Source organism: Eulemur rufifrons, chromosome 8, assembly GCF_041146395.1.
Source record: "Eulemur rufifrons isolate Redbay chromosome 8, OSU_ERuf_1, whole genome shotgun sequence".
Classification (NCBI taxonomy): Eukaryota; Metazoa; Chordata; class Mammalia; order Primates; family Lemuridae; genus Eulemur; species Eulemur rufifrons.
Genome location: NC_090990.1, coordinates 107,437,548 through 107,453,954, shown reverse-complemented (window position 1 = coordinate 107,453,954; position 16,407 = coordinate 107,437,548). Strand labels below are relative to the sequence as shown.

The following is a 16,407-nucleotide window of genomic DNA, read 5'->3' as shown; positions in this document are numbered from 1 at the left end:
TTTTCTTGGCTTCTAAGTTGGTTTTTGGGACTCTGGATTTGTACAGTATTGAGTGCGGCAGAGACATGTACCACCCGCCATGGAGGAAACATGCTCCTTCATGTAACTAGATGGGGCTACATGACTGATCTGTGCCAGTGGGCTGTGGATTGATCAAAGTGGTACTGGTCCCTTCTGGGACAAAGCATTGCAGAGCCAGATGATGGCATAGCATCTCTCCTTTTCCTTGCTGAGAAAAGCCAAGTGTTCCAGATGGTGCAGGTTCAAGATGGTGGACCTTATGTCAGCCTGGATCCCTGAGTAGCCATGTGGAGCATAACTCCCACTGACCCAGGGAAAATAAACCCTTTTTGTGTTAAGCCATGTAGAATTATTCTGGCTAATTAACTGAGATAATGAATATATCTCTACTCATCTAAATAGAGTTCAACACATAACTATTTAGAATAAGAGTTGAATAATGACATTAGTAAATACATATGCACATGCACAATCTAGGTTTACATTTTAGGTCATAAAGATAATGTTAGGCAAACCCTCAATATTTCGTATTTTTCTATGTTGTGTACTAACTGTATGGAATGTCATAAGATACCAAGAGTCCTATGCTTTTGTATTTCTTCAAGTCCTTTTGATGAAAAATAAAAAGAGAAGTAAAAAAAAAAATCACTCTGTTAACAACAGCTGTTGTTTTTATTTAGTTTCCATTTAGTTTGAGATTTAAATTAAAGCTTGATATAAAACCTGTCCTGGCACACAGATGTCTGACCCACCTAACTCAGTTCTCTATAAAAACCAATGCTTGCCCAGTATATGACTCTGTAAACTCTCTTCTACTCACCTTCCTTGCCCCAAAGTGGTGATAAATCACTTGCCTAGGCAGAGATTGACGCAGAAAACTGGGCAATGGTCAGGTCCACAGTATGTGACATACATGAGGCACTTAAAAAAATGCTTGTTAAATGAATGAGTAAATGAATGGTGAGCAAGTGAGTGAATAATGAATGAATGGAATCAATTCAATCAGGTGGAATCATACTATCAGACAATATGCCCCAGCCTGAAAGATCCAAATAACTGACTGCATTTTCCATTTCTCTTAAGTCATGCCTTGCCTGCCGCTAGGAATTGTTCATTTAATGACCTGAAATGTTCATGCAAAAGGCAGAAAAAGTAGCTAGAATTTTGCCAGGGTTTTACCCACAGGATAGCCTACAAATGTGAGACTGAATGGGGCAGGATACAGCTCATCTCATCCAATCTCCAGGACTCACAAGCAAATCTGAAGAAACAAGACAGCTTCACAAGGCTGGGCAAACATAGCACATCCAATTGTGTCACCCAGGTTGCGGCCATCTGCTTCAATCTCCACTCAATGCATAAGTCCCCTTCTAATATGTCCTATCTTAGTCCCAGCAAACCCAGCCATGGTTGTACATATTACCCTCATGCCTCTACACTAGAACAAGCCTGACCAACATATTCCATATGCACTCGTTGTGTTTTCACTCTCAGCCTTGGTCATGGGAGGTATTCTGATACCTTTGTGTCCGAACCAGATGTTTATGACTTGACTCACTACATTCAAGCAACAGAGACTTAGGGGTGGGAGCCAGGTAGGTCAGGAAAGAAAAGGGATCCTCAGTGAAAGTTCATTCTAGGAGAAGGAAAGCTCATTATTTAAGATGATCATCATATTTCTGGTAAATGCAGAACTTATCACTAAGACAGCTAAAGTTATTCCCTAGGCATGTTGTAAATCTTTCCTAGTCTCTCTTCTGCCTCATTTCATCAGAGTGGAATTTCCCAAAGCCACAGTCTTTAAAGGTCTTTAAATGCAATGTGAGATTCTGACAAACAGACTCTGACTTGAAAGAACCATGCTGGCTTCAAGGTTATTTTTCTCCCTGAACATTCCTTGCCTTTCGAATGGCACACTAATAACGTAGCACTAATAATGTAGCAAAAGCAATTTTACATGTATTTTATAGACCAGAGCAGGAGCCTAAAGGTTTGGCTTTCTAAAGTCCAGTGTCTGCCATGTGAATACTGTATTTAGTTTAAAGAGTGTCACTGTTTTTCTGCGCTTGACTTAAAATCAGTTCCTTCTTCCTCCATAATCCACAGCAATAAACCACACACCATATTTTCTTTTCAAGTTGGGGTTATAATATTTTATTTTCCCTTTCAAGTTGGCTTATCCTGTCCAACTCATTTATGATAGGGGTTTCTGATATATGATTGTGCTGCCATGTTTTGGGGGTCTCCACAGACCCCCGTAAATATAACAACACTCCACTTCATGGGCCAGGGAGAAGTGGTTGAAAACTTATTTCCCACAGCTCATTGGATCCCAAACCAAGGGGTCTGCGTGGAAATTTAATAGACAAATGCCATCAAATGTTAGGAAAAATAATACCTCTACACTTGTTTCAAAGCTTTTAATGTGAGATTTAGAGAGCTTTATGAAGTGTGGTTGTGCCACTCATTGTTTATCATCTAGTGCCTTTTGTGTGCAAAGCAGCGTGACAGGCAACACAGGTGACACAGAGTAGTGAACAGTCAGTGTGTGGCTATGTACCAACCATCTCTTCCGCCAAGAAGCTGATCATCTAGAAGAAAAAGCAGACATATACACTAATAATTACAGAAGATGACAAGGTTTACAATAAAGCCACAGTGCCATGAGAGCTGAGAGGAAGTAGCAGTTACTTCAAGTTGAAGGGCTCTGAAGTTTCCCATTAGAGGTAGCATGTGGGCCAGGCCTTGAAGGTTGTATAGAATTTTAATGAAAAATACAAGAGGGGGAAAAATGGACAAGGGAAGCATTTCATAACAAAGATTTCATAAGAAAGGCTATGAAAGCCAGAACATCAAAGTGATATATATTTGAAAAATATATATATATATAAAAATATATATATATAAAAATATAGTGATATAGATTTGAAAAACATTGAGTAGGCCAGTTTGACCAGAGCTATGAGAAAACAAGCAATGAGAGAAAGCTAGAGAGGCCGGCTTGAGGTCACTTCATAAAAAGTCCTTATTAACCCGCTCAGGCATTTAGATTACTTAATAGGCAGAAGATCGCAATTTTAGCTATATAAACCAAATTATGATCTCAGTTAATGCTTGTGCCGACAACTCTGGCTATGTCTACAAATACCCAGGGTAATAAGACAATTTTTGGAGTACTAAACCAATGTATTTTTAACCTTGATAATCTTTCGTTTTGGCCCATGTCTCCCCTATGAAGAGGCAGCCTGGCTGACTCAGATATGACAAGTGTCTTCCATAGCATGGAAAGGAATGCAAATGGTAGCTGGGCCATAGGATTGCTGTCCTATGGAAGACAGGGGTATGATATAAGGTGAATTCTCATCACATAGAAAAAAGAAGTTAAAGAGCATCCCCTTCATAAGCCCCAGGAAGTAGGAGAAAAGAAGAAACAGACAAAGGGGAAGCAAGCAGTGAGATATCATGAGCCTTACTCCCCCATTGAAACCAAAAGCCAGGGGTGGCAGTGGACAGGGTCAGAGGAAACTGACAGGGTGACCTCCTTACATACATGGGGGTGGCTGTATCACAGTAAAAATGCCACCTGGTCTTATTAAGCAGGAAGAGGCCTGAGTTTCTATCTCCAGGCCTCCCATGGCCTTTCCATGGTGGCTAAGGGACTCAAACATCCTCACAAGCCATGATGGAGAAGGCAAGGTGACCATGACACAGACGTGCTACAGCCTTGCCTGGAGTCAAATGGAGGACCTGAGTGAGACCTGAGGTGAGGTTGAGCCGGCAAAAAAGACCCATGAGGGTGCTCACATGGCAGTAATATTCACTGGGTGCCAGTCAGGTGGCAGGGTGGAGGGGGTGGGGGATAGAGCGGGCAGGGTGGGTAACCCACAGCTAATGGAGACGGGGCACATTGTATGGGGGAAGGACATGCTTGTGGCCCTGGCTTGAGCAAGGCAAATGCATTTCATGTAGCCAAAATGTTTGTACCCCCATAATATCCTAAATTTTAAAAAATTAAAAATAAAAATTAATTAATTAATTAATTAAATAAATGCAAAAAATAAAAAAAGACCCATGAGGCCCCAACCAAGGCCAGAAAACAAATCACAATTAATTTCAGCTGTCTCTTATCAGGAGAGGATATTAGCACCAGGTACCCACAGACAGACCAGACTAGATGTCCCACAGCAGAGGCCAGTGAGCCAGAAAACAGCACAGGGATGCCACAAGCAACTACAAAAAAGTAACATAAACCTCTCCTCCTCCACGCCTGTGTATGCACTGTGCATCTAGAGGCCATGGGGTAGAGTGAGGGAGTGGGCAAAAGACAATAACTAAACCTTTACCCAAAGTAAATCAAGTTACATGAAGGGATGTTTAAGCCAAAATAGAAAGGTTACATTTCAACCTACCCTTCCCCAATATAGGGGCTAGGGCTTTTTAGGAAAATCCGCTATAGAAAATTTTATATATATGTGTGTGTGTGTGTGTGTGTGTGTGTGTGTTTTACATGTATATATTTACATAATATAAATAGTTAATTTTCAACCCTACTCCACAAATATGTTTATCAGTTAGACCCAAATATGGCTATCTCCACCTCCCTAACCTTAGACCAGATCACTGCCACCTCTTGACTAAACTACCCTAAAGGGCCTTTTGCTGTTGTCCCTGTCCAATCTCTTCTCTACACAGCAGCCCAAGTGGTCTTTGTTAACGTATAACTGGCTCCTGTCGTCCTCCTTGGTGGCTACCACTGCTCAGAATTCAATCCAAGCTCCTCACCCAGCCTCGCAGGCCCCGCGTGCCCTGGCTCCAGCTCACCTCTCCAGTCTGACCCGCACTGCTCACCCTCGTCCACAGGCTCCTGCCAAACCGAGCTGCTTCCAGTGCTGGAATGAGCCAAGCTCTTTCTACGCTCAGGCCCCTCATATTTTCTACACACTCAGATTTTAAAAAAATGCTCTTTTCTCTACTTTTCACGTAGCTGACTCTTCGTCCTCAGTCTCACGTTATCTCCCGAGAGAGACCTTCCTGGATCATCTCTCCAAAATAGGATACTTCTGCTACTTTCTTTAACTGCACCCTCTTTAACTCTCTTTGCTCTTAACTCAATTAAATTAATTAACTTAATTGTCAATATACATCCTGTTGGTAATTATACATTTACTTTTTATTTACATACTTACTGTCTGTATCTCTCCCTCAATGGGTAGGAACCATGTCTATTTTACACACCATTTAATTAAGCAGAACCTAGTATGACATGCTATTTGTGCTCAATGAGTGTTTGTTCAACAAGTGAGTGAATGAATAAATGATAATGGGGGAATCAGGGATCACCAGTCCAAAATCCATGACAAGCTTTAGAGAACCCAGACCAGACAACTCTCTCAATTCTATTTGTTTTCACTGTAGGCATCACAGACAAAAATCTTAAATGTCCTTTCAGTCAGAACAAGGTAACCTCTTGTGCAGCTAAAACCATTCTACAGCAGTCATGTTCATACTTGGTCTAGTGATAATGAGAAGATGGAAAATACAGAGGTTGTGGAAGCATTTTTCTTCACTGATTTTATTTCCATAACTTTATACTGATTTATGTAATCTGAGTTATTAAAGACTTGTAGCATTGAGGGGGTGGTTGCTGGCTTGCCACCATTAATTTTATTCATTGTCATTGACTTTTTGCCTAATAACATAGAGGCAGTTAATAAATGATGTATACTTCACAATGCACAGTGTAGATGTAAATAGCACAACCTACAAAGGAAATGAAACTTGAATATCCTGAGTATGATTTTACAGTACCAAAGCTGAAAGGGCCATCTCTTATTAACACTCTCTTAGTTATTTTTATTTTTTGCCATATTGCTTGAAAGGTTTTCTATAGGGGGAAAAACAAAACAAAAAACCTTATCCCGTATTAAAAAAAACAACAACAACCTGCACCGATTTGATTGGAAAGTTAGAGCAAAACTGGCTCAATAGTGTAGACTATAATGAGTGGCTCAGAAATCCTATTGGATTTGCTTCCACAAACCTGGCTATGGTTTTAGACTTCCTATCTGGTTCATGTAGCCAATTCTCATCAAGCAATGAGACTGTGTTACCTGGGGAGAACAAGGCTATGCCTTTTTGGAATCTAACATCCTGTTTGGAGGGGAAAAAAAATCAATGTTCAGCAGTCTTTTTACTGTAGAGAAGACAAAGACTTTGCCATGGAAATCTCCTGTTAATTGCATGAGGACATGTTGGCATCAGTTTCTTCTAAGAAAAAGCATAGAGTGTTGAATCACCTTTATTCCCACCTCTTCCACCTTATTCTCCATGATGAAATTCTGGGCATGATGTGCCTTCCTCTCTGCCATAGACCTGCCAAGTTGGCACTCCAAGAGCAAATAATGGTAATAATAACTTCAGTATGCTAGCAGCCCTAAGAGGCTATAGGTCAATCAGCAAGGTGGGAGGAAGGAATGGAAAAAAGTAAAGAAAAGCACAAAATACTCCATGAAAATAGAAACGTTTTCTTCACACTTCACTACTGCTTATATCCAAAGAGGCAGCACCACAGATATAAAAGGGAATCAGTGGTAGAGGTGTATTGGGGAATGATTTGTTCAGTTATTTCATCATTTTCCAAGCCATAATGTCAGTGCTAAGCACTATGGGATAGACACAAATAGTTTAGAATTATGGAGGTGAGCTTTAGAATTTCATATACCAATTTTAATCCCTCCCTCAACATTTGAGGGTTCAACATTATATCTCAATTTTTCATTCTACCAAGTGAAGAGAGTTAACATCTATCTATTATTTCCTGCCATCATTATTTCATAAAATAAGTGACATTTTGTATCAAAAAATAGCAAGAACAAAATAGAATAACGTAACGTCTATTAAATTGAATGTTTACATCCATAAAAAGTCCCTATATTTCTTTATTTTTCTCATTTTTCAGTGGACCATATAAAACTTCTCCAAAGACTAGCACTAATTCAGACCAATCATCAATTTGCAAATGAGAATACCGAGATGGAGCGATTCGCCAAAGGCAGTAGAGTCTGCCCGCTGCAGAGTTGGGTCTAGAACTCAAGCCTCTTAACTCCCAAATGGAGTTTTTTACCATCTCATGCTATGCGGTTTTTTTGATAAAAGGCACAACTTTTATTCTTTAAAAGATTAAAACATCAAGAAGAAGATTGGACACACACACTTAAGATTAGGAGGTAATATGGCCATGAGAGAGGTACAGGCTTTGAATGTCAGGGCACTGTACCTCATTTGCAGCTGAAAAAATAAAGAAGGTTGTAGGGAATGGTATTTTCCCCAAACTTAAAGAGTATCTAGACAGATAAACAGGAAGAGGAGGGGAATTCCTGGAAAAGAAAACAGTATATACAGGCAAGGCAGCTACAAGTTCAGGCAACAGCAGAAAGCAACTTGATTGCTGTACTCTTGTGGATGTGTGATAAGGAATAACAGAAAATGAGCCTGATTAGCCACAGAGGACCTTATTGATAAGACTTGGGATCCTGGACCTGACTCCCTAGGCACTGAGCAGTCACTGGCAATTTCTGATGGAGAAGTGAGGCAATCAGTGCTGTGCTTCAGCAAGATCCATCTAGCAATAGTGTATGGGCTGGTTTGTGAGACATCAAGCTTGCAGTCCAGGTGAACTAACTGGAAGCTATCATAAGAGCCCAAGGTAGGGGGAAAGCAGGAACAGAACAAGAGCAGAAGTAATCATATTAAAAAGAAGAAAATACTCTGTCAGTAGAAGCAACAGTTTAGTGGCAGACTGAGTGTGAGAGAGCCAGGTGTCCAGCCTGGGTGACAAGATGGAAGTCAGTAGGGACATGGGCTTTAACAATGGGGAGGATTGGGAAGAGTCACAAATAAATAGTATAGTATGATAATCTTGTTTACAAAAACACCATGTTCCCACCTCTCAAGGGTGGATTTGTTAAAAATGTATTGGTCTAGAATATTGTGGGGATATAAAAAAATAGTTTACAGACTTGAAGGCTCTGATAATTTTCAAGCCTTGACAATCATGTGTCAACTACCTTGGTTTGATGACAATAAATTGCTCCTAATCTTCATTAAAAATTATGCAGGGAAATAAGGGTGATAAACTAGAATTTCATAACTATCAGGGACCTTGGAAAGCCTAGGCCACACTTCATTTTCTAGAAGGAGAAATTGAAGCCCAATTATTGTGAAAGACATGCAAGCTTGTTCAGAGTGACAGGTAACTAATGGAAAATTTAGGACTGAAACCCAGATTTCCAAATGTCTAGCCCATCGCTGTCTGTGGAACAGGACACTGCTTTTCCTTAGGAAGATGGAGTACCATTTCATTTCAAGTATATTTTCTCTATTGTCTTTTAGTCATTGTCTTCCTCCAAACAAGTTTCTGAAAACACTGAGGACTTTGTTCCTCTTAACTCTCTCAGAGGCCTCCTAACCATTCCCTTAAAAAGAAATAGATAAATGAACAAAGTAAATAGACAACCTACACAATGAAAGAAAATACTTGCAAACTATACATCCAACAAAGGACTAATATTCAGAATCTACAAGGAATCTACAAGCAAGAAGAAAACAAATAACTCATTAAAAAAATGGGCAAAAGACATGAACAAAATTTTTTCAAAAGAAGATAGACAAATGGCCAAAAAACATTAAAAAATGTTTAACATCACTAATCATCAGGGAAACACAAATTAAAATCTCAATGAGATGCCACCTTACCCCTGTCAGAATGGTCATTATTAAAAAGTCAAAAAACGACAGATGTTTGTATGTATGTGGTGAAAGGGGAACACTCATACACTGTTGGTGGGAAATTAGGACACCTCTGTGGAAAACAGCATGGAGATTTCTTCTCAAAGGACTAAAAGTAGACCTACCATTCAATCCAGCAAGCCCACTACTGAGTATCTACCCAAAGGAAAAGAAGTCGTTTTATCAAAAAGTCACATGTACTCGTATTTTTATTACAGTACAATTCACAATTGTAAAGATATGAAATCAACCTAAGTATCCATCAACAGATGAGTGGATAAAGAAAATGTGGTGTATATATATAGCACAGAATACTACTCAGCCATAAAAAAGAATGAAATAATGTCTTTTGCAGCAACTTGGATGGAACCGGAGAGCATTATCCTAAGTGAAGTATCTCAGGAACAGAAAAACAAATACTGCTTGTACTCACAAGTGGAGGTTAAACAATGGGTAAATATGGTCTTAAAGTTGTGTAGCAGACTTCAGAGACTCAGAAGAGGGGAGGGCAGGGGGGTGAGGGATAAAAAATTACCTATTGGGTACAATGTGCACAATTCAGATGATCAGTACACTAAAAGCCCAGACTTCACCACAATACAATTTATCCGTGTAACAAAAAACCACTTTTACCCCCTAAATCTATTAAAATAAAAATAGATAAATAAATCCTTAAAATTGCAAAGAAAAAAAGAAATAACAAAAATCAACAAAATTTTATTCCTTGATTGAAATAAAGGAGGTATATTGACATGTGGGAAGGAGTTGGTGAAGGGAAAGGCAATAAATGAACAGCAATGCACAATATCTGTGTACTACTTTTATGTGTCCATAGTAATGTATATACAAACGTCGCAGTTGAATAGCAGCTAGAATGAAACGGGGGTAATAAGTCAACTGACAATGGGATTGATGTTGAACCTTTAAAAAAATGAAATAGATAAAGTAAACAATTTTGCCATATTGATTCTTCTCATTCTAGAATGTCAGGGAGAATAAAAACACAGTAATAGGTGACTATAGCTCACAAAAGAGAATAATTTATGCTACCTGGCATCTTCAGGCCAAATCTGAAAATTATTGTTAGGTAACAGCTCTGGCCTACAGGATGCAGACTCAGGATTCCTGGGGGAAAGACCTGAGTTATTTTGTATTTTCAGAAGGTACTGTATTATATTAAATCACATCTTCATAGCCAAAGGGAATGTTAAACAATCATGCTTGTTGATTTATCCAGGGATTGGGGGCTGGTTAAACAGGCAAAAGCAGTTATCTTGATCCCAAAATGGGCAGAACTGAGTATGACTCATCTATTTTGAATGTCAACACCTCGTGAATTCACCAATGTGACAGGAAGACAGGGAGATCAAAGTAATTACCTATTGTTTATAATCCCTTTGAGAGCCAATGCAGCTCCTCCAATTTCCAATAATCCACTTTTTCCTTGATGGGAAATTTATTCTTTAAAATTTCCTCTATGCCCCAGTCTCCCTCATGCCTGCGCACATCCAGCATGGAACAATCAATTTATTGGATGCCGGGTTTGTGTCAGGGAATTCACGCACGTTCCCTCATCTAGTCCTCGTGCAACTCTCCGAGGCAGGCACATTTTCAAACCAGGAAACACAAGTTGGAAGGAATTAAGAAATTTGCTCAAGGTCATTTAATTTGTCTGTGGAAAGGTCAGAAATCAAACCAGGGATATCTGCTGCCAAATTTCATGGTCTTAACTGTGGCATCCTGTCTCCTGTCTCCACCCCAGCCCAGAGGTAAAAAAATATTTATATGAGTAGAATGTATTCACATGCTGGAACACTACCTATGAGAGAAGGTAGAGGAAGTGAAAGGGATTTCAGGTACTCATGTTTGGTCCTCTTTCATTGTCAAAGTGAGTTATAGCTTTCTAGTCTGAACTTGGGTTGAACAATAATGGCTCCCTTGGCCTCTCCAACTGATCTCAATGAGGCAACAGAATGTTCATTCTTCAGTGTTCTAGCTTGTTCTACAAATTAAATTCTAAAGTTGGAATATTTATTGTCATATCACTACCTTCATGAGAAACTAATAATTAAAATGATGGCTGGTATAGTCTTAGAAAAATCTGATCAGTTATTCAAAGAACTTAGAATCTTACTCCCCTTCTTCTGATCCAGCTAATCCCAAGGTTCCAGTGGCTCCAAAGGCCATGGCTATATTGCTGTCTATCTTGTATCAGACCTTGAAAAAGCTTGATTATTAAAGTTTTCTGCATGAACCTGCCATAACCTCTGCAATTTTACTGCCTAAGGAGGAGTGTTATAAGGTTAAATAATTTTTAAATAGCAACCAAAGCAAACTAAAGTTCTTCCACTTTAGATCAAATGTGGCATCCACAAGAAAAATCTGAGGTTGGAAGCACTTTTCAGCTGCTGCAAAAGTCTGATAACCATATACATATAGTACTTAGTATTTACTGGACTAAGCGTTTTTTATGTCAAGTGCCTCTGAAAGTGAGGACTAGCTGAGGAATTTTATTCAGATGCACCATGAAAGAGAGAACTACCCTTCTAAATGAGCCAATGATTACATGAATCACCTTCCCATGCCTGGTACATCTTAAGCACTTGATAATGAGCTGTTGTCTTCTATTGCTTTCATTGTCAGAGCACAAAGCAGAGAATCCAATACAAAGGGTGTTGAGTATAACAGTATAAGTTCATTTTGCTTCAAGCAGTTCCCTAGGTAAATGCAGATTTTCAAGCAAGATAAACAAAATTCTCTTTCTTTCAGAAAAGGTTCGCTGCAGGATCTTTTTAATTAGACAATTTACCAAAAGATTAAATACAATCTAATTTACAAAAATAGGATTCACATGCAACTTTGAGTAAATTCATAAAGTGAGATCATTATAAAGTCACCTAGCCACCCTCCTTAAAAAAAGAACAATGTTTAGAATACCCACACAATAATTCCAGACTTGGATTTTTCCTTACCCCACCTCCCATCCACATTTCTCCTGTGTTCCTCTGGCTAGTTCATTTTTGTGCGTCGGTGTTAGAAAAAGTGTCAAATTTCCCAGGAAAATGTCCCTTATTCACCAAACTAAGAAACACTGTGTCCACATCTCTGTCATTGAATTATTTCATTGTACTATCATCATGTATTTATGTGCCTTGTGTTCAACTAAAACTCTTCTTAAGGAAGAAATGCATCTTAATCAGCTCTGTTTCTTTGCTATGCCTGGGATATAGTGAGCTCTCAATAAATATTTATGTTTTTCCATTCTTGGGATACTTCACTTAATATAATGGGTTCCAACTCTCTCAAGGAGAACCAAAGAGATGTCGTATCACTGTTATTTCTTATAGATGAGTAATACTCCATGGTATACATATACCATAATTTACTAATCCAATCATGAATTGATGGGCATTTGGGTTGTTTCCACATCTTTGCAATTGTGAATTGTGCTGCTATAAACATTCGGGTACAGGTGTCTTTGTCATAGAATGACTTATGTTCCTTTGGGTAGATGCCCAATAATGGAATTGCTGGATCAAATGGTAGGTCTATTTGAATCTGTTTCAGGTATCTCCATAGTGCTTTCCACAGGGGTTGCACTAGTTTGCAGTCCCACCAGCAGTGTATGAGTGTTCCTGTCTCTCCGCATCCACGCCAACATGTGTTATTTTGGGACTTTTGATAAAGGCCATTGTCACTGGGGTTAAGTGATATCTCATTGTGGTTTTGATTTGCATTTCCCTGATGATTAGGGATGTTGAGCATTTTTTCATATGTTTGTTAGCCATTCTTATATTTTTTTTTTTTTTTAAATTTCTATTCATGTCATTTGCCCACTTTTTGATAGGATTGTTTCATTTTTTCTTGCTGATTTTCCTGAGTTCTAAATAGATTCTTGTTATCAGTCCTTTATCTGATGACATGTACTCACCAGAAAATTGGTTTCCCTAATCATCACCTAAATGCACATTTGGGAATGATACCAATCGGATATCAGACTGAGGTGGGGGTGGGGGGAGGGGATGGGTGTATGCCTACATGATGAGTGCAATGCGCACTGTCTGGGGAATGGACACGCCTGGAGCTCTGACTTGGGGGGATAGTCAGTACATGGGCAACATATGTAACCTGAACTTTTGTACCCCCATGATGAGTGCGATGTGCATTGTCTAGGGAATGGACACACTTGAAGTTCAGACTCAGGGGGATGGAGGGGCATGAGCAATATATATAACCTGAACTTTTGTACCCCCATAATGAGCTGACATTAAAAAAAAAAAGGAAAAAAAAGAGAAATTAAAAAAATGGGAAAAAATAAAATTATTAAAAATGAAAAAAAAAAATAAATATGGAATGAATGAACTCATTACAGACATAAAAACTTACAGATCTTAGGAAGCGGCTGGTGTTTACATGGAGGTAAATTTAGTCTGAAAGTGTGAATGGAAGTGGTGGGTCTTAAATAGTTTGAAAGACTTGATGACTTTGATGAAGCTGGTAGAGGGATATATAGAAAACTGCAGATAAGAGAAAAGGCATCAATCAAACCCCATATTTGCAAAGGAATTCCAAATGATGAGGATCGTTTGCCACTATGTAGTAGAGATCAAGATCATATGTACAAGTACAGAGAGACATGAAAATAACTTAGGAGGTTTGGTTCTCTTGGTCAAGATCTCTTCTCTGATCTAAATCTAGACCATGAAAACTCTTACTAGGCATACCATATTGTCATCACCGATGCCTCGTGTGCACTGCAAGAGTGATGTCTTTCACTCTTACTCTTCAGTGCCATGTAGAAGGACTAAGCATTTCTTGCCAAAAGCAAGAATAAACTGTTTTAAAAACAGATGCAGCAGGAGACTCTCAAGGGCAACCTCTTACCTGCTGGTTCTGATAAGCTGTGACTGTGGTGAACACAGTCTCAGGAAAGTTGAATGTTTTCACCCCATCACCAACAGGGACAGGCTTGGTGGGTGAAAGGTCACTGCTGAAGTCCTTGCGAATCACATGAACTCGAGGCTGGTATTTGTGCATAGAGTGCAGAATGATCTGAAATGAGAAGGAGAATTATGTAGGGACTTTAAGGTCCCTACATTTTTTCAAGCTCTTAATGCAAAATAAATCACAGGATGGAAGCATTACAGGAAGAGCATAGATTGGGGGTAGAATGTACAGGAAACTGGAAATCAGTGTACTTGTCCACAGCAGGAAAGACTCAGTGATTGGAGACCATTACATAAAACCATATAGCAGTGTGTTCTTATCATGGATGGTAGATGTCATATGTTTGCTTTCATTAGATAAATGCTGAATGATGGTTCTAGTATCAGTGGACAGCACTCCACTAAAAGGTCTCAGAACCTCTGCCATGTGACAGGTTGTTCCCTCTAGCTTCAAATTTTCAGCATGGGTTCATACTGTCTTTAAACTCCACGTGTCATTATTTGCATACATAATTGAATTTATGAACATTCTTTTAAGTCCTTTAAGAGTGAATGATAAACGTGTGTTCTCAATCCCTCAGAAAATTGCCATTTTTTTTTTCTTTTTTTGTCATTTCCTTGAAGATAGGAGCTATGGTGTTAGCTTCTTCAATCTTCCCATAGCACCCAGTACAGATCCCAGCACTCAGTGAAAATTCAGTACATGCTTCACTGTCAAAGATAGATTAATAACATCAGGTGTTCCAATTATACCTGGAAAGACTTAAAACTTAGTTCTCTCTTATAAATTCACAAATTTCTTGACAAATCAGCCAAAACTGACATTCGATTGTTTCCTCTAGTTTATTGCCTTGTGAGTTATTCTACTGAATGTTGTGATTTCTTTTACCATTGTTTAATTTGTCTTATGTTTCTGTCTTGCCCCCACTGACTAGACTGTAAGTCCCTGGAGCACAAGGACTTTGTCTGATAAACACAGCCTGATGCATAGCAGATGTTTGCTAACTGTTAGATTTGTAATAAAAGAAATTGAACTGGAGAAAAAACATCTATGCTTACTTACTTAACATGACTTAAAGTGGCATAGATTCTTATTTTACCAATTTGAAAAAGCCTGGGGCTAATCATGTCTAAAGCAAAAAGAGGAACAGAGAGGAAAGGGGAGATGGGATTCTTTGACTCACATGTCCTTGATCATCCAATTCATTGTTGGTCAGCTTGAGTTTGTCGAAACTGACCACCTGTCTCATCCAGGTGTCTCCAGAAGCTAGAGAATCAGGGTGTATATAAACTCTTGGGGGCACCGGGGAATCAGCATTGCCCGCCACCATCCACTTGGAGCTATGATACACATATCTGAGTGGGAGAGGAAGAGAAGAGAATTCAGAGACACATGCAGAGAGGGGACAGAGGCCCAGGAAACAAGTTGAGGCAGGAAAGCAGAGAGACAAAGAGGTGACAAAAATGGAGAAGTAATGGGAGTGAAGCAGAGAACCAGAGGAGAAAAAGAGAAGGGCAGATAACCAGGGAAAATGAAGTAGAGAGAGAAGTGGACAACGAGATGGTGGGGGAGGGCAGAGAAGTTTTGTGGTTAATGATCAAAGCTACAGCTCTCACGAGGAAAACATTCTCACAGTCTTTTTCCTTTCTTCCCCCTCTCCTTGCCATGCACCCCTGTGTGCACACAGGCAGCCTGCACTCACGTGTCTAGCTATGGAAAAGACATTTTACTGCAACCTTTCACCTTTCAAATGCAAACCATATAATCCCTTGGCCACTTGTTCAGGATTTTGTTCCTTATTAAAAACATCTTCCATATTGTCCTATAAAATGCAGCCATGTGCAGAGACCCTCCGCTCTTCTCACTGGGTTAACCATTTCCTTGCTAAGAATCTGAATTTTGAGGCATTTCTATGAGAATGGAGGGACTTTGCTTTAGTGCAACCATTCCCAGAAACACCACCAAATATTCCTAGTTAGTGTTTTCTTTGATGACCCTAGTGTTAAACTTCATCATCTTCCATATTGGTTTCCCACAAAGCCACTGGAAACACAATGTTGTTGGTAGTAAAGGAAGGCAGTTTTCCAGACTTTGCTAATTTTCCCATAGTTTTGAAGAGCTATGTCTGCGGATCTGGCAATTCCTGTTTCTCACTTCTAAATGACCACATGGGACCTGGACCCTGACAAACAGAGGTGCTCAGTCCAAATCACAACTCCCAAGGCCCTCTAAAACAGACAAGAAGCATCCTCTCTCCTCAGTCCCATAATCCAGACCATGTCTCTCTAGCTCTAGGCCAGCTCTCTCCCCTTGCCATATTAGTCCCAGCCTTCTCCATTTATCTCTTGCCTCTGGATTCATGGATTTAGGGCCCATTTCTTAGACTTTAGATATTTCAAAAATGAGCCATGATTTGCTGATTTGATCAATATCTCAAGAGATCAAATAAGCCACAACTGCATATAAGCCATCCAACAGACATGTAGGCTATGTTGACTTTTTTTTTGTTTGTTTGTTTGTTTTGAGACACAGTCTCACTCTGTTGGCTGGGCTAGAGTGCTGTGGCATCAGCCTAGCTCACAGCAACCTCAAACTCCTGGGCTCAAGCAATCCTACTGCCTCAGCCTCCTGAGTAGCTGGGACTACATGCAT

The 16,407-nt window shown here is 39.5% G+C and overlaps 1 protein-coding gene across 2 annotated transcripts in view; it reads right to left on the bottom strand.

The window, feature by feature from the left end:
* TBX15 (T-box transcription factor 15) overlaps window positions 1-16,407 on the bottom strand; it is a 108,855-nt gene that overhangs the window by 30,399 nt on the left and 62,049 nt on the right. For both annotated transcript variants that reach the window (XM_069478901.1, XM_069478900.1), the window contains exons 4-5: window positions 14,939-15,110; window positions 13,693-13,860 (exon numbers count right to left, since the gene is read on the bottom strand). In XM_069478901.1, the coding sequence (XP_069335002.1) occupies window positions 13,693-13,860; window positions 14,939-15,110 (340 nt within the window). The remainder of the gene's footprint in view (window positions 1-13,692; window positions 13,861-14,938; window positions 15,111-16,407) is intronic.